The sequence below is a fragment of the Berghia stephanieae genome, chromosome 9 (genome assembly GCF_034508935.2).
Source record: "Berghia stephanieae isolate SIO BIC M18660-M18661 chromosome 9, UCSD_Bste_1.3, whole genome shotgun sequence".
In the NCBI taxonomy this organism is placed as follows: Eukaryota; Metazoa; Mollusca; class Gastropoda; order Nudibranchia; family Aeolidiidae; genus Berghia; species Berghia stephanieae.
In genome coordinates this window covers 25,850,031-25,869,559 of record NC_088368.1, presented here as the reverse complement: position 1 = coordinate 25,869,559, position 19,529 = coordinate 25,850,031, and the positions used below count along the sequence as shown (strand labels likewise).

General features: G+C 33.2%; 1 protein-coding gene across 3 annotated transcripts in view; it reads right to left on the bottom strand.

The window, feature by feature from the left end:
• Positions 1-19,529, bottom strand: part of LOC144979935 (phosphatidylserine lipase ABHD16A-like) — a 24,750-nt gene continuing 5,221 nt past the window's right edge. For all 3 annotated transcript variants that reach the window (XM_078927256.1, XM_078927258.1, XM_078927257.1), the window contains exons 4-20: positions 18,899-18,985; positions 17,354-17,439; positions 14,662-14,732; positions 12,137-12,223; positions 10,626-10,699; positions 9,937-9,977; positions 8,696-8,794; positions 8,247-8,360; positions 7,094-7,258; positions 6,061-6,124; positions 5,488-5,551; positions 4,971-5,027; positions 4,525-4,599; positions 3,492-3,565; positions 2,528-2,626; positions 1,914-1,960; positions 1-1,228 (exon numbers count right to left, since the gene is read on the bottom strand). In XM_078927256.1, the coding sequence (XP_078783382.1) occupies positions 1,139-1,228; positions 1,914-1,960; positions 2,528-2,626; positions 3,492-3,565; positions 4,525-4,599; positions 4,971-5,027; positions 5,488-5,551; positions 6,061-6,124; positions 7,094-7,258; positions 8,247-8,360; positions 8,696-8,794; positions 9,937-9,977; positions 10,626-10,699; positions 12,137-12,223; positions 14,662-14,732; positions 17,354-17,439; positions 18,899-18,985 (1,394 nt within the window). In that variant the 3' untranslated portion in view covers positions 1-1,138. The remainder of the gene's footprint in view (positions 1,229-1,913; positions 1,961-2,527; positions 2,627-3,491; positions 3,566-4,524; positions 4,600-4,970; positions 5,028-5,487; positions 5,552-6,060; positions 6,125-7,093; positions 7,259-8,246; positions 8,361-8,695; positions 8,795-9,936; positions 9,978-10,625; positions 10,700-12,136; positions 12,224-14,661; positions 14,733-17,353; positions 17,440-18,898; positions 18,986-19,529) is intronic.

Here is a 19,529-nt window from a genome sequence, read left to right as displayed (position 1 = left end):
TAATATTTTCATCCATTTAATTTTCCTTTAATACACATCTACAACTAATATTGAAAGGGTAAATGAGGATTCATATTTTCTCGATTTGTTGCTTGAAAAAATAAATAACCAGTGGCTGAGTAATGCATGAAAAAAAACAACAAAACAACAAAAGAAAAAGTAAAAAATATGGAGAAAAAGGAAAATAAAGAATTGAGAGGGAAAAAAGGCAATCACCCATAGAATCCAGCTGATTAATTTTGGTATACGTTATTTTTTTTTCTTGTATTTCTCGAGGATTTATTAGCTACTATGTTTCATATCACTTTTCAGATTGGTGCCAAGCACCAGAGTCATTTAACTTACTTTTTACTATTCATTAAGATAAATTAAAAGTAAACAAATAACACTTTTTAAAATAGATTATCGCTTTATAATTTTTTTCATTTTTATTTTATGTCTGTGTCAAATATGATAACGTTAACGATATGTACTTTAAATTAATAATTTTGTTCAATCCCCCAAAAAAACCTAACAAAGCAAAACAAAAATAACAAATAGAAAAGAGAGAACAGCAATAATATTTTGAGAGCCATAAATCTAAAACAGGTTGGGACCTTCAGTAAACATTCTAGATACTGATGAATTTTAAAATTCAGTTTTGAAACTATATAGACATATAGGAAACGGTATTATATATATATAAGATGTTCCTGAGTTTGAAGTGTTTTGGGGTATTTTTATTTTTTTTTGGTCCAAGATTTTTCAACTACAATGTATAAACAATATAGGAGTGTTTGGAAGTATATCAAGTAAAGGACATGAGACAAAGTCTAGTCCAAATTGGGGTGTCGGAATGGTTAACATTTATCTTCATAAACCATTAGTGTTCTAGGACCATAAACTTCTGGCTACAATAATTTAAAAAAATAAATAAAAGAAGAGTCTTTATTAGACTCTTCCGATTGCATTGGCAAAAATCATTTTCAATGTTTGTTTTTGTTTTTTAAATTTACAATCTTACAAATAAATTCAAATGTTATCATAAGAAACATTCAACACCTGTCCATCAAATTTGATCAAATGATACAAATGATGATGTGAATCCATTAATGACAAGAGGGAGAACTAGAAACAGTGACTGTTAGTGTTGTGGTGGCTACTGTCCTGGGGACCAAGGCATGTGAAACAAGTTGCCGGGGAGCTCTGTGCAATGGGTTGATACTAGATTCTCCATATGGACGGTTATCTGAAAGACATGAAATTGGAATGCTATGACTATGACTAATAATGCAAAGATATATATATACATATAGGGTCTTGTCATGTCACAAAACTAAAGCAACATTAAGCATGGTCAGTGGCTGATGAGTGACAGTGATCTTGGAAAATTCTGGTCACTTAGTTTGAGATCACCTTAAAGTCTCACCCAGACACCAGCACAAGTCCCCACGAAGACGAATAGTAGAAAACGGTAGGGGCTGCCTGAAGCCGGTGATCGTGAAATTTTCAAGAAGAGGAATACACTCAAATGTTTACAAATCATATATTAAGAATAAAAAAAAATAACAGTACATAACATAGAGATGATTTATAAGGAAAAAAATATCGTCTTCCAAAACTATAATTATACATTTGATTGTTTTCCTCCCAGCCAAGGACTCCTGACTGGGTCAGGACAAAACTAAGTGATCTCATTCCAAGACAAAAACAGAAAGCAATTGGAAAACAGATACAGAGGGATATAAGACAAAGCAAGTACCTCCCTGCCCACTATGGGAGGTCGAGAACCCCACATAGTTGGCAGGCTGTGGGCATGGCTTGGGTTTGAGAGGATTCTCATCCGCAGGATCAAGCCAGTTATTACAGACCCTGTAATTATGAATCATTACTCTGGAGAGTCGATTCAAGAATGTATAAAATTATTTCCTTACCAAAAATAGAGACAGTTTCCTTTTCAAGGTCTCATTGTCACCAACATCTATGGAAAAAAACAAGTGGTTTCCATAACCTCCATCAAAATTTCAATTCATACTACTTACTAATGATGACAAATTAAATAATGGAAGTTAATTTCAATAAACTTCAACATAAATACTAAATATATTTTCATTTTTTAATTGTTTGATCAAATAATATTCTTAATGACCTGCCAAATAGGAGAATGGCATTCTGGTATTGGGGCATATTACTTTAAAAAGAGAAGTATGATTTGCGGGTTAAGCTTGCCCATAACAATATGCTTCCACATAAATTAATCAAATAAAAATGTCCTCTTTGTCACCCCCCCCCCCCCCCCCCAAAATCCTAGAACATTTTTATCATGTCATAAACCGATGCGTGAAATTGAAGTGTTCTCGTCTAATCAAAATATTCATCAAGACAGTGAATCTTTATTAAGTTTCTAAGTTATGTTAAAAAAGGGATATTTAAAAGTTTTATTGTTTTTCATAACTTGGAAAATTAATTAGTAAAATAAAATACCAAACAAAAATAAACAACAACAAAAAAAGTGATCTCGTTCACATCTAAATATGGGAGCGCTCACCTAATTGTATTGGAAAGACTAATCCATTGGCCTCTACATAAGATGTAAACAGGGCATTGCAATCATTGTAAACAACCCCTGATCTCTCCAATACCGATGCTGAAAAAAAGAATAAATGAATTAAATGAATGATTGTTGAAGTAGAAATCACAATAAAATAATGCATATCTATCATGTTAAAATACTGACTTTTTATTTTTTACTTCATCAGGTATCTTGACCAAATATTTTAAAAAGAGCCAAAATCAGTTTGTTATTTGTTTTTTTACTACATTTACCACACTTTCAGGCTATTTTTGTGCTTGTTAAAAAAAAGGAAGATGATGGGACAGAAAGGAGATTAGGGGTCTGCACATTCAAGCGCAAGCACAAGCAAAAGCAAGACAGAGGAGACAAGTTATAACATGAAACAGAAATATATTCAAACAGTAATCTGGTCTGAGACTACCTAACATTTTATTGAGACACAGGCAGAGAACTTGATTTAAAGGACACAATCAATTGTTATAAAAATAACTTATCAATAGATTAAATCTATATCAGGGGGATCAGGTAATGATTGGGTAGCTTTTTTAAAAGATCTATTTAAAAAAAAAAGGTACTTTACTACATAACAATATTCATTTAAAAAAATTAAAAAAAAAAATTGAGCTTCTACATAGTGCAATATCCACTTAATGTGCTCCAAGAGATTTACAGGGGTCCCAAGCCAAAAGCATGTGACATGTTGGATGAGATACAACACCTGTGAGGCGCTATTTCAATAGTTTTTTTTTCTTTTCGACAGAAGCAATGCTGTTACCCGCAAGTAACTCATTTTACACCTTAGTGCACTGACTGGATGTAAATAAAGATTATTTTCCATGCTCAAACCAAGGATCTACAAATTGGAAGGTGAGTGTCATATCACAAAACCATAAAGAAGTTTGTTTACATCTTAGATATTCTAAAATAGCTTACAAACCTTGTGCTAAAGTGTCCAGTTTGAGAAAATCCTTCATGATAGGAATGGTGTCTTTATCTACAATAGTTGGATACCTGGCAAACAAGTTACAAATGAAAAAAAGAAAAACAAAGAAGACCAGTGATATTTTACTTATAAAACTCTCTCGCATATTTATCGTTTAATTATAAAACTCTCTCGCATATGTATCATTTTAGAATAGCACATGAATTCAATTGAGTTTGCTTTTTAAAAATTTCAATCCCTGTACGAGTGTAGTGGTTATGTAAGAAATACATTTAAAAAAAAATTATTCATCTTTGTAAATCCTTGCAATCACAGAAGTGATATGATAGAATGATAAAATATAGTGAATACTATGATAATAATTAGAACTACAGCTTTTACTAGTAAATATGATGATGATTATTATTATTATTATTATTATTATTATTATTATTATTATTATCATTAAAATCATAGTTACCTAATCAATCAATTCACTCTACGTGTAACATACTAGGCCTGAGTGTATCGACATGTTGATTGGTCAGTCACGTGTCTCTCACTAACCTTTTGTTGCGTTGTCGTGGATCACAAAGTACACAGAGAAACGTCAATGGTACACACAATAACTGAAATTTGCACACTCCCCACCTCATCTCCGCTCCCTTTAAGTTAAGTGTGTTATGTGTACCTTCATGTGTACATAGTTTTTCTCAACTAGGTGCCTAACTTTCAACTTACACCCCTGTTGTAGCCATGTTCCAAGAAATATTTCCCCATTGTATCCATGCATGATTTATATGAACTATATAGGCCGTAGAACGCGGATTAAAAATTTCCCGCTGTAGCCGAGCTCCCATTGTGAACGAGGCCATTGTAATCGTGCTGTACTGTATATATTATTTTATTCTTTGCATTTCACAATGCCATCATACAAGAATAACAGCACCTGTGTTTAGCCTACTCTTAATGTTTTTCGTCCAGTTGTAAACATTCTAACCATTAATTAAATGTTATTGTAACTTGGTTTCTACTCAGTGGCCCTTACCTGTGTTGCAAAACTTTTATGAGAAGAATGTTGCCTCTGTTGGAAGCTATCACAGGCACCTGGTTTGGAGAGACCCTGAGAGAAAACATCAAGGAAAAGGCATGCTGGCAATATGAAATAATACAATATATTTTTTTTTATTGATAATAATAATTAAGTAGGAACCCTCAATAAAAAAAAAATATCTGCCTGAATCCCATTTTAAAGTACAGTGAAGTGACACAACCCTTAATACAAGTATTGAATAACATGGTCATTTTGCCCAGATTTCGAGCTTATCTCAAAAGTAAAAAATAGTAATGGACATGAACGCATACAACAGCTTCGAAAAAGAACACAATACCAAGCACAGAATACTTCGGGCTTAAAAACCCTTCTTCAGCAAATTCAGTGACCTTCATCCACCACTGGAGGTCAAAATATTCCATCCTGAATGAATTACTTACTCTGTGGAAATAATCTCATCTCTGGTTCTTCGTATCAACAGGAGGGGGCCATGATACCTGCAGACATAGAGGTATAGTCAGTCTGGACTGTAAAGCAATTACATCCTATCTCATCTTATCTTCTTGAAGGCTAACTAAGATTATATATATATATATATTCTTCCAATAACTTATACATGACATGATATTGAAACAATATAATAAATCAAAGTTAGTTTTCGATTATCACAAACATCAAAATCAATCAAATGCCTAACTTAGCATATTACGGGTTTTAAGCAAGTTAGCAACTGTCATTTTAAAAAAAATGAAAATGGTTAAGTATACATGTTTAACTATAAATCAGACAGGCAAAAGAATAATCTATCGCTAATTTGGAAGAAATTAAATTATGGCATTAAAAGATTGATAATTACATTAAAAAAAAGGAAAAGAAAAAACGGGTAAAATATTAAAAAGGGTAAAGTGGGGGGGGGGGGGGGGGGGGGGGGGTCTAGAGAGAGAATATTTGACTTACTCTGCAAGATTTTCAGCTACATTCAGATCGAAGTAGTTACGTATGCTTGATGCAACAAGGGTACCTGAAATTTTTTTTTTTTTAAGTGAGATTAGATTTTTGTTCCTTTTTTCTCGCAACTCCCTCAAATGAACTCAATAACTAAACACTAATAAAATAATTCCATATAAGACACCAAAATAATTCTTTTAAAACATGGAGTAAAAAATTAAAGAATAGTTGAGAAAATCATGCAATCTATAAAATAAAGAAAGAAAAGAAATAACGATGATGATGATGATAATAATAATAACAATAATAATAATAATAATAGTAATAATAATAGTAATAATAATAATAATAATAATAATAATAATAATAATAATAATAATAATAATAATAATAATAATAATAATAACAACAGAATATTATGAATATTAATAAAAATGATATTAAAAACAAAATAAGGAAACCAAACAAAAAAACATAAAACAAAACAAAAAAGAAAACAAACAAACAAAAACGAACAAAACAAAACAACCAACAACAATTATGAATTCTGTCAAGACATAAAATTTTTATGAAAAAAATCACCCCATGACTGTGGCATCTTGGCAACAGCAAGAGGAACAAGATCATCAAATGTAGCATCCAGCACCTGTTAGAGCACAGACATAGATAAAACTGAATTTTACTTCTGCTTGAAGGCGGGGGCATTTTACAAATACATAAATAAATAGTTAAATAAATAAATGAGTAAATAAAAAAAAAAAAAAAAAATAAATATGTAAGTAAAGAAATAGATAAATATATAAAATAAATAAATGAACAAATAAATAAATATATAAAAGATCATAAAAAAAAAAAATATAATAAAATAAAAAAATAAAAAAACCCAAAGAAGCATTGGTGAGCAGGAGGATTTACAGGTCTAGTCTATGATTACAGCTCTAAAAACAATTAGAGCCTGTTAATCAATACTGCTTTTCTAAAAATAAAAAGTAAATAAATTGGAATATTGGAAGTGGCCGAGTGGTTAAGGCATTGCACCATGACCCGGAAGATCCCGGGTTTGAGCCCCGCCACAGGTACAATAATTTTTTTCTCCTCCTTGGGCAAGATTATTAACCTCCAATTCACTCACTTTTGACAACATGGGTGATTCCTGATGACATTAGACAGCTTGTTTGATAAATTATCTATTTTCCTTCATGGAATGCCTAGGCAATGGTATCTATGGTGCCATGGCGGAAGGTGCTGCTATGTGGTCTAGTGGTATGACACTCGCTTTCGGATCGGAAGGTCCTGGGCTCGAGTCTCGATCGGCGCATAGTTAAATCCTTGGAAAAGGCTCTTTACTCAGATTCTGTCACTGTACTCAGGTGTAAAATGAGTATCTGGCCGTTAACAACATTGTCTCTGTTGAAAAAAAAACTGTAATATCGCATAACAGGCGTCATGTCCCGTCATACATGTTAAAAGTTGATTTTGGCCAGGGACCCTTTGTAAAGCGCTTTGAGCATATTTAGTGGATATAACAGCTCAATTTTCAAATTTATTTTTTTATTTAATGTGTAATTTTTATTTTTCTAAATAGTATTATTTAAAATCATCAATATTTCTTTACCACAAATTTCATGTCTGGATAAGTCTTGCCAGCCCAAGATGCTGTGTAACCACCAATAGACCAGGCAAACAGTGCTATGGTGTCAGGTCTAAAGCCCAGACGATGAATAGCATACTGGATCACGACGTCTATGGCGTGTTGCTCTTGAGATGGATATGGCGTGCCCTGTAAAAATAAATAAATTTAAAGGTATGAATTAGAATTTTGAAATAATAATATTTATTTAAAAAAATGAATTTTCAAATGGCATATTGTTTTTTAATGTAAGTACAGAACCATATCTGCTATGGTGAAGTGATATATTCTTGAGCACGTAGAACAGAGGGTGAACATGGTAGATACTTGGTACCTTTTGGTTATGAGATAAAGTACGTAATGCTATGCCAAATTGCACCTATTTCAGTCCACATGATTAATTTAAGTGAGCTGAGGTGTCAGGACTGGTAAGAGTTGGTATTTCTCGAGCAAAAATTATTTCTTCTCAAATCATTACAAGGTACATCTTAATAGTTATGAGTTCTTGTCATTACAAGGATATGGAATTTTGGTTTCTTAAAAGTTCAATGCTAAAGAAACATAAATATTACTCAACAGAAAGTTAGTTCAGGGTTCAGTGCTTGCAACACTCTCTAGTCAAAAGCACCTTAGAAAAGGTAAGATACCCTGGGGCCTCCCAGATTCTAACTCTGGTCCTGCTTATCCTTTGTGGTGAATTGGCAGCACATAATTTTTTTCTTTTAACAAAAAGGTCTTGGGATAGATCCTCAGTTGAAAGAGACTGATTTTCTTTTGATGACTTTTATTGTCTTTTTCTTTCTGCTTTAAAAATTAATCAATATGACATCATAAATTATTCCTGATTTCTTATAAAACCTAGAAATTTCCCTGAGGAAAAAGAAGAAAATTTTGTGAAAAGTCACAGAAAATCAATAATTGGAATGGCACTCTTGGATAAATTTTGGAGTGAGCTGAATATATCTTTAAGAAGAGGAAAAAAATCAACATTAAAAACAGAACTTGAACTGAAAATATAATAAATTCCCCAAAAACGATAAAAAGAAAGGAGGATGAGAAAAAGATAAGAATATGATATGACTATTTAATACCATGAAAATATAACAGTATTCTAAAAAGATTTAATGAAAATACATACAGTGCTTCCCGAGAAACCAGGATGGTTCCAAGACAGAACGGAATACATTTTACTGATAGGTGTTTCTGAGCATCCCATTTCATAATAACCTCCATTTCCTTCACATGTTATTACCTGGAATTAAATAGATTTTAAAATAATATCAGAGTTCTTTACTAAATAATTTACATGCAAAGTAAAACTTTTTAAAAAATCTTTAATCATAATCTAAACAATTTTAATTATTATTTTTATTTATTCATTTATTTTTGAAATATATTTTCCATTCACCACTCAAAATTCAAGAAATGAACTTGCGAATAAATAAATTGGGAAAATATAGAGGAATATAAGACATTGTTACCAATTCTTTGAGAAATAGTGAGTCTTTACAAAGAAAAAAAAATTAAGTAAATTCATGTTTTATTGGCACAATGGACAGATCTAAGTTATATATTAATGTCACCTACCAAAGTGTCTCCATTAACCCCTTTGCCTCTACGATTCAGAAACATGGTGTCTATCTGATTTCCATCCTCTGTCAATAATTTTGCTCGTTTAGCACCCTTCTGTCAAATATATTCAGTTTAAATTAGAGAATTATAAGTTTCTTATCCTTAATTACATAACAAGACAATTATAACATAATGGAAAAGACCTTCAAAGCACCTTCCTTTCACCAAACTCAAAAGTCAGTAACTCACTTTATAATGACCCGCCCAAAATCTATAACAGAATATTGTTTACATCGTTTCTTTTAAAGGCTTTTAATGTACTTGTGACATTTCAGGTCATTTCAGCAGCAGCAGTAGAAGATGGAATGACTAAAAGATTTTAGATCTAGCCAAAAAGTTCCCAAGAAAAAAAACAGAGAACAACGGGCAAAAGATCAAAGACAATAGAAGTGGATTCAAGAGTAATCTATCTGATGGTCTAGTCTACGACCACTTAGAAGTCCCTCACAGGCACAGTCAGGGAGATACAATCAAACATTTACAAAATAAATATGACAGTTACATAATTTATAAAGAAAGAATAAATACCCCCCCCCCCCCCCACACACACACACACACCCAACGGTCCTCATAATTCTCCCTCTCAGCAAAGGAGTCTAAGTGATAAATACGGTTTATTTCAGATAAAGGCCGTAAAACAACACTGAAAGACAAAAGAGGTAGGGGGGGGGGGGGGGGGAGTACAACCAGACCAAAGGACTACACTTTAAGCTGGTTTCTGGCTTAGATATGTTAGTAAATTACTCAAAGAAAATTTAAAAATCCCCAAAAAAAACCCAGACCAAGCCGATGCTAACCACGTAAGCAACAGATAGGACATTTCTGTCATTTTTAGCTAAAACTCAACTTCCAACCACTTCCTCAGTTATCAAAATATTGTAGATAACCAAACATTATAATATTATAAGAAGTTAGTAGATCCAAGGTTCTTTCTTTCTTTTTTTTTAGATCACCAAAACAATAAACAGAAATTATTCAATTACTTTCACTTTTCTCAAAAGTGATGTCTCTGAACATATTATCCGAATGTTGGCAAATGTATCTTGATTATCTAGAGAAGTAAAAATTATACCTACTGAATATTAAGCTATCTTAAATATATGAGGCACTAAATTAATGTATGATTCAATGGTGTTTTACTACTTTATCTCCTGAGAGCGAATAAGAATTTAAATAACCAGTAAAGAACGTCTTACCTCTTCAACTAGCCTTGCCCTTCCTTGTTTAAGGTTACCCGCTGTTGATAAAAGAGGTAGCAAATTAAATACTATACCTGCATGTAGATCAATCAAAGGCAACAAACATAAAGCTGGTATTTTCTAAATTTTTTCTTTTTGTAACAAAATCTACATTAACATAAGACGAAGCATCCGTCCATTTGTATACAGTCCAACCTGTGTTTACAGACAACTATGTGTGGTGGTAAACAGTATTTGAAGGACACTTAGCAGTCTGACAGAATTTTTTTTTCTACTTATCTATTATATAAAAGACAGACTATTGCTAATGTGCAGCTGACACTATAACAGAGCATTAGGGGGACATTTTCAGAGACTTTAATAACCCTTATTGCTTAGGGGGCAGCGTGGCTCAGCGGGACGGTCTATGCTTTGTACCCAAAAGGTACAGAGTTCGATTACCCGCCCCTGCACTGGCTGTGTGGCCTTGAGCAAGTCACCTCACCCACTTCATCCAATACTAAATACTGATATTTTATTGTGATCTTCACTGGACATCTACAACTATAAGGTGTTTGCAGTCTGTGAATGTGGAATATCAATTGAGTTACTCTGTTTTCCAGCACACTTATATATCAAGCATTAGTGATTCATTCACATTTTCTTTGAAAAAAAAAAAAACACTTTTAAAAATAATTAAAACTCACAGACTAGATAGTTGAGAAGAGATGTGGCTCCGGGGTAAATCATTGACTTGCCAAAACTGTGAATCGCCACGTAGCTGTTGATAAATAATTGTAATGAGACAAAATTAAAATTATTGATAAAAGGACAGAAATATTTTCACAAATTCCAATTATTCAATCTTGTTTCTGAGCAAATTGCATTTATTTTGAGCATAATATCTTATATGGTTCAAGAGTTTTAATCACTTATTTCGAGTGAGTTGAGCCAAATAAGACGATTTTTTGTAATGCAGTTAAAACAACACATTCTTTAACTTATCAAAGCATACAAAGATGTGAGATCGTTATAAAATTTTTAATAAAAAAAAGGACTGAAATACAATATTACAATCTTGACTAACACTAACAGATAGAGAAAGAGATACAGAGAGAGAGAGAGAGAGAGAGAGAGAGAGAGAGAGAGAGAGAGAGAGAGAGAGAGAGAGAGAGAGAGAGAGAGAGAGAGAGAGAGAGAGAGAGAGAGAGAGAGAGAGAGAGAGAGAGAGAGAGATAGAGAGGGGGGGGGGAGGGAGAGAGAGAGAGAGAGAGAGAGAGAGAGAGAGAGAGAGAGATAGAGATAGAGAGAGAGAGAAGGGCTGATTGAAATCTAGAATGCTACAAATGGAAAAGAAACAAAAAAACCCACCAAATTTAATACAAAAAAAAAAAAACATAAAAAAAAAAAAACAACAAAAGACATTGAAAAAAAAAAACCCAAAACCAAAACAAAACAGGAGAGGTCAACCCAAACAATAAAAATGAAGAATGGATTGTAAAAAAAAAAAACTGTCTGTGACTGACATTTTTTATGTATTTCCAATTTCTTTTTGATAGTATTTATGCCATAGAAATCGCTGTTTGTTTTGTTTTGTTTTTAAGGGTTTTACAGTGCTTGGAACACATTTAGGTCATACCAGCGCCAATAAAAAGAAAGAAAACGGGATAGTTAAAAAGTTTTAGTATTACAATATAGGCACCCAAGAAAAAGTAAGACAAAGGGGAAATGGATAAAATAGGGAACAGATGTAGATTCCAAGAGCAGACTATCAGTGTTCTTAGTTTGAGATCACATAAAAGCCTCATCAAGACACCAGCACGAGATCCCACTAAGAGAAACACACTCAAATGTTTACAAAAACAAAAAATATAACAATCAGTACATGAAAAAGAGATGATTTAAAATGAAAACAAATATCACCTCCCAAAACTAATACATTTGATGTTTCCCTCTCAGTCAAAGACTCCTACAAGGGTCAGTGAACAAAACCAAGTAATCCCATTCCAAGACAAAGACAAAAAGCAACTCTCGGAAAAACAGATATTAGGGGAATAAGATCTTCTAATAATGAAAAATATGGATTAACCCCACTGCCCCCCCCCCCCCCCCCACCCCTCCCTCCATCTCCACTCTCATCCCCCCAAAAATGTAATACAATTGGAAAGTATGTTGAATTTTAAATTTTTAAAAACATCGCTAAAGCCAAAAGTATTACCCTAATATCTTGCAAATTAGCCCTGTCTTTTCTGCAGCTTGAGCTCTACGAGAGCTTGGAACAGGCAGGTATTTTTTCTCATTATCCCTGTGGGATGAATAAGACATCATTTAATACATATTGTTTTATAACATCAAAAATAACAACAACAACAACATAATGATACAAATACTATTAATACTAATACTAATAACAATAACAATAATAATAATAATAATAATAATAATAATAATAATAATAATAATAATAATAATAATAATAATAATAATAATAATAATAAGGACTCCTACCATGACTAAGGATTCATCAACAATCCTTATTTCCAATGCAAGTTAAGACATATTATTTAATACTATAAACGCTTCAAAACAGTTACTTAATTGGTACGATCTGTCTGTGATATAATTTTTTCCATATAGTTTCTACTAGTTAATTGGAATGCATGCCAACAATTGCTGTAAGAATTTATTTCCTTCCGTTCCAAAAATACAAATGTCTCCAAATTAAAAAAAAAAGGTCTGTTAATTAATATCAAGTCTATGACCGTTCATTCCTTTTTTTATGTCGTAATATGTTAACTTTACCTGTTTGACAGTCTTGAGGAGCAACAAAAAATTAATGAAACTTCAATTTATATATGGAACTGCCAAGATGCCACTTTCCTTTGTTCCATTGTAAATTACAATACAATGATATTAGCTAGGTACTTATTTACACCTGAGATGAGTGAGATAATGTTGACTTTAAAGTGTTTGATTTGTAAGTCACAAGATATGTTTATTATCAGTAGATACTAACTTGTTACGGATCTATGTGTAATCAACTTTTATGCACCACTTTTAGAATTGATTTACATTAGTTTTCAAACGTTTCTATGTCATGGAACAAAGGAAAGTGGCATCTTGGCAGTTCCATATATAAATAATGTAAACATCAGAAGGCAAAATTTTAGACACAAAAATAAAAGGATGCTCTTAATATGTGTTTATAGCTCCTGCATCCGACATGTGTCTTTTTGATATTTTGTTTCAATTATGGAAACCACTTGCAGATTTGATAAATTGGATCGCTGCTTAACTCTTTAAGATTCAACCCAACAAAAACTGACAACGGCATAATATTCATGGGCGGGGTAGTCAAAACTGGCCTCAGTAAGTAAAATCCAATCGTTGTGAAGGAAATGACAGGCCATGTCACTGCCGCAGGGTGTTTTCAGCTTTGATTTTTATAAATTTGCCGACAGAAAAGAAAATACGTTTCAGAAATTGCGATTTAAATCCTATTTCATTTGCGGGTGAAAATCATTGACATTGCACTTTGTTTGGTAAAAATCGGTAAAAAATTACGACTTTGGTGATGAAAAATAACTTTGAAGACCATTATTGTAAACTTTTAAAAATATTATGAATAATTTATAACTCCCTTATTTGTGGGTCGATTTTGTCATTCGAGGTATCAATTTTATTGTAATAAAGAGATAGGAACTTCAGAGTTATTTTTTCTGATGCGAAATTATTACTTTGTAATTTTAGCACCAAGAAAAATAGTCGGTAAATAAATTTGTTACACCTCTTTGATAGACCGCCGGGGTCCGTTCGTGTAGAATTGTGAATCAAGCGTCTCAAAGTCTTCGACCAATCACAGGCTATCTATCCAGCTGGCCGAAACAAAGACGCTTCTCCCCGTCGATTTATTACGCTATTGTTATGCAAGGAATATAACACCTTATGGAGTAGGCCTAAAAGCTAAAATCTAAAAAGAAAAAATATAATTCTGAGGAATTTGAAAGTCACATTGCTGAAATCAGCTTGAAAAAAAAAGAAGTACATTGGTCTTTGTTTCATAAAAATCGGTTGAAAACCAACTGTTTTACGAATAAATTTGATTTTAAAAATTGCTTTTGTTTATTTTAGCTTTTTTTTAGCAACTTTTTTATTTATCGACCGATTTTCTTGATTTTTATATCATTCTTTATATCTCATTGAGACGAGATCAGTGATATACTTTGTTTGTTTCAAATGTAACTAGAACATAATTTGGCTTTTTTACCTATCGACCATGCCATTTATTCAACAACGTGGCGATGTGACGCAACTATTCCATGGCCGTCTTCCACTGCATCGACGATGATTCAATTCATTGTTGACGGCTGTTGACACGTGAGCTGCCAGAACGACCAATCGTTGAAGGGTCAAGATGCTCAGTAGCCAATCGTTCTTCGGTCAAAAAACTTATGAACTCACGAGAACACAAGTTTGAAATTTGGTGATGGACGGACCTATGAAATCGTTTCTGGGCGGAGTTTAGCCATGAGTGACCGTAGAAAACAAAAAGGCGACTACAGATATCAAAGAGTAGGCTTATATCATCAAAGAATGTCTACATGATTGACATGGCCATATAGGGAACTCATTATCTACTCCCCCAAAAAGAATCTGAACACGAGAGGGTTAAAAGTAGCAATGTCTGCATAACAGTTCTCTTCAATTTAGGCAGCTTGCACTGTATAGATATAAAATAATTACCTTGATCCTTCATCCCAGCGGAAATCAACAGGCCAAGCCCAGAATTCAAAGTCATAGCCAGCCAGGTTCTTCTGTATTTAATTTAATAATAATTTATCAATTCAACTCATTTTCATGTTCTGTCCAAAATGCAAGAATATTGAAATAATAATTTAGGAAATAAATAAGTGAACTAATAAATAAGATATAAATAAATTGAAGAATTGAAACAAGTCCATGGTAAAAGTAATATGGAGGAAGAATCGCACGAATCGGACTCTGTTATCAAAAGGAGATTATAGTTTATGACTTATGACTGACTTCTCTAAGACATGGATTATTATTAGTAGTAGCAGAAGTAGTAGTAGTAGTAGTAGTAGTAGTAGTAGTAGTAGTAGTAGTAGTAATAGTAGCAGTAGAAGTTGTAGTAGTTGTAGTGGTAGTAGTAGTAGTAGCAGTAGTAGTAGTAGTAGTAGTAGTAGTAGTAGTAGTAGTAGTAGTAGTAGTAGTATCAAAACAAAAAAATTAAATTCCTTTTATTCCTTTTATGGGGAAATTTGTCTTTAAGGTCTATTCTAAGGGAAGACTGGAATAACCCGGGTGTCAGCTGTATTGCAGCGCTACAAAGTGAGCTAGGGTGATGTGAGTTGCTCAAGGCCACACAGCACAGTGGGTGATCAAACTCAGTACCTTCTGGGTAAGAAGCAAAGACTGCACCGCTGATCCATGCTGTCCCATAATATTATTATTATTTTTATTATTATTACTATCATCATCATCATTATTATTAATATTATTATCATTATTCTTGTTGTTGTTGTTGTTGTTGCTATTATTGTCATTATTAATATTGTCATTGCCATTGTTGTTGAAATTATTACATTTAAGACCCAACATTATTCAGGGATGTAAATGCAAAGTTGAAAAAAATTCTGAAATTCTGCGAGCTCATTTCAATAGTCTAAACTCCAAGTGACACTCCAGGAATGAGGTGATAAATGGCTTTGTGATTGTGACAACATTTTTAGGACTTTTGAGTGATAAGTCTCAGAATAAAATCTAAATTATTTTGTTTATGGATGGATTTTAATGATTTATGTCTCCTTTTTGTCAGGAGGAAATACCATTATTTGGTGTTGTTCATGCTTAAATCAGTGCCCATTTAGTAGTATCCTTATCTTTATGGATTAAACAGGGTTACATTAGTTTCGGATAATGAAAAAAATCAGAATTTTGGAATTCTTAACTTATTTTCACTGCACGTAATCCAACACCTAAACTTTTATATCAAAATTATATTCAGGTCAAAATATTACCCCCAATGACTAAATGAATCTGACAATAATAAAAACTCGTACTCAAATTTCAACAGCCATATCATTACTAAGGCCAATTTTGAGATTGGAAAGATGGTCACCTCCCGATATTTATCATTTTCTCAGGCCCCAAACCCTTCTGCTAATAACAAAGGCAATAAGAAGTACATTACAATTAAAATACTACATTAGGTTTAGAATCGTGTTAAAAGCCCTTTACTTTATTGGTGTAGCTTTCAATGAGAACAAACAAATTTGATTTTTTCCCCCACCACAGTCAAAAGTTCGTGGCAGTCTCAATCAGAAATGAGACCCCATAGAAATTTCTCATAAAGACCAAGGCTAAGGGAAATGTATCTTCAGATTCATTATGACTGAAATGAATTGCAAACACACAGGAATTACTTACAGAAACAGAAATACATTCCAATTGAGCCTTAGGAAGAAAGTGCAACAACAACTCAGAACTCAGTCATGAAAACTCGATATGTATCCATCATCTTCTACTTTCGATTCTGCAGCCCATGTTTTGCTTCCGGTAAACTAAAAATAACGCTCCTTGTTTACACAACAGATGTGAATCTAGTTCCGAATTAAAATTAGGAAAATTCGGAAATTCGAACGCTATCAATCCTTAGTACTTCCGAATTAAAATTCGGAAGCTGTCGTGGAAATAAGTTGAATGGTTAAATACACGTATAATCATAACTGACACAACAGTAGTGTTAATTAAGTGTTTCAGTACATTTAAAATGGATATTCACTACAAATTCTCTTTATGTACAGCAGTATCTCTTATCACAAGAGTTGTTGGTAGTGAGGTATTAAGAAATATTTAAATAGTTTGGGGAAGCTAGAAAATGTCTGAAAAATAGGAAATCCTAATAATTCTGAAGGATTTACATCCCTGATTATTGAGCTTCTCTTCTTCAATATCCAACACTAATAACCAAAAAAGCAATTTTCATTTTTAAGAGCGCAGTTGTTTGATAAATGCAATGAGTATTATACTATGTTTTCTCTTTTTTTATTTGAAACACTTGTCCATATCATTTATCTTCTGGGTAATTATGTCAGGGATGCCCTTTGTTATAGATTTTAAAAAGCCTGAATTTTTTTTCTCATAAAAAGCATATATATGAAAATATTTCGTGCAAAGGTTCTCTATATGAAATGTATTACCCTAAAATCATAGAAAAGGATACAAATCCATCTACCTTCTCCTTAACTGTTGCCTTTAAACAATCAATGCTTTCATCTTTTAAAATAAAAAAAAATCAACTCACCAATAACTAACACGGTCAGCCAGAAAATTTCATAATTTCTGATTTTCCGGCTTTAGCCCGATAAAGGGCATCTCTAAGTAAAAACCAAAATCAAAGTTTCCCCATTCTTACCTTAGTTTGCTCATTTGGTGTATCCCACGTTTGGATAAGAACTTGAATGAATGATCGATATTCTGAATTCCCAAGTCGGCCAAGACCTAAATGCCAAAAAAAAAAAAACAAAACAAAAAACAAAAAAGCAAACAAAGGTTTAACAAATTAGTGTCCTTGATTGAGATATAAATACAAAATATTAAAAAAAATATTTAAAAATAAAAAACTACATAAATAATAACAAAACTTGAGCACTTATAAGTGCAATATATGGATAAACATGAGCAGAGCACTCTACAAGGGGTCCCTAGCCAAAAGCAACACTTAACATGTAGCACAATACATGATGCCTGTTAGGCAATATTACATTTTTCCCCCAACAGACTAGGTACTCATTTTACACCTGAGTACTGTGAGAGCATGCGAGTAAAAAGCCTTTTCCAAGGACTCAACTATGCGCCACTCAAACCCCGAAGTTTAAGGTCCTAAGGTAAGTGTCACACCACAAAACCCAATAGCCGCACGTATCTGATCAATTCTTCATTAATGATAATGATTACAAATGTGGAGAGCATTTTTATAATTGCGTTTAGGAATTTTCTGGTTTGCAAAGTTGTGTAATTTGTCAATTCATTATGTGCTGGTTCATACAGTGATTTTTTTTACATTACAACTAGAGATTAATACAATCCCCTTACACCTCCCCTCAGTCCCCTCACATGCAAAGGGACCGAGGTCAATCCTGTGTGCAGTCGAGATTTTTTTCTGACCCCCCTATCCACTCAGCTGTGATTGGGTATCTGGGTCTAGTAGATCTGGTTTGTTTAGTTTTATTTGTTTTTAGGGGTTTTATGGCGCTTGAAACACATTTTTAGGTCATATCAGCGCCAGTAAAAAGGAAGAGTACGAGATAGTAAAAACATTGAGAAGTACAAGTACAAGGACTGGAGGAAAAAGTAAGACAAAGGGGAATGGTTCAAATAGGGAACAGATGCAGATTCCAAGAGCACACCATCAGTGTACTTAGTTTGAGATCACCTATAAGTCTCATCCAGACACCAGCACAAGAAGCCACTAAGAGGAATACACTCAAATGTTTACAAATCATATGTTAAAAATAAAAAAATAACAGTACATAACCGATTTACAAGGAAAAAAATATCATCTCCCAAAACTATAACTACATTCGACTGTTTTCCTCCCAGCCTAGGTCTCCGATCAGGGTCAGGACAAAACCAAGTAATCCCATTCCAAGACAAAGACAGAAAGCAATTGGAAAACATGTATAGGGGTATAGAAGACACAGCAAGTACCCTCTCCCCCCCCCCCCCCCCCCCCCCCCCCCCCCATGCCCACTATGGGGTCAGGAACCCCACTCAGCTAGTAGATCTGGCGGAAATTACTTTGCGATAGACAAGAGTCCTATCCAAAGGAGAGCAAGCAATTGCTATTGTCCGTTTCAAGCTATAGAAACCAGGATAAAATCTGTCTCCATAGGCCTCATGGCTCTGAAGGACTACTACACCTCCCGTGTCAGACAGAAGTTAACACTTGGCAACTTACCTCTTAGAAAATGTGCAAAGCCATACACAACACCAATGGATATCATAAATCGAAATATACTGAAAAATCCTTCATTGCTGAAATAACCTGTAAAAAATAATTTAAAAATGGTAGTTATATTCATATGAAAGTGAAAAAAAAATTAAAATTTCCTTGCCATATCAATTTTATGAAAATCCTAGTTTTTAAAAAATACCCCTCCCCCCCAAACCAAAATAATAAAAAAACCCAAACAAACAAATAGGTAATTACACACTTTTAATCTATGCTGAAACCAAGGTTTTACATGGAACCCCTTTCTACAATTTAAATCATTAAAAAAGTGGTAGAACTCCATTTCAAAGTCTGCATGGGATGTGACCCTATGGGACACAGTCATTAAAAGTAGGAATCACAATATATAATACCAGTGAATCCAAAACCAAGATCTTTCAGGTGACCCATTACTCTACTAAACCATGCCCTAGTTGAATGTATCTCAAAATGGATGAAAGTAGATAATTGGAGTGATTTCAACTTTTCTCCCCCTGAATTTCAACCTTACAATGTCCTTACATAGAAGATGTTAACAGAGAGGTCAGATTCATTCTCAAACTCATACAGCAGTTTATCAAATGCCGTGTTTAATAAA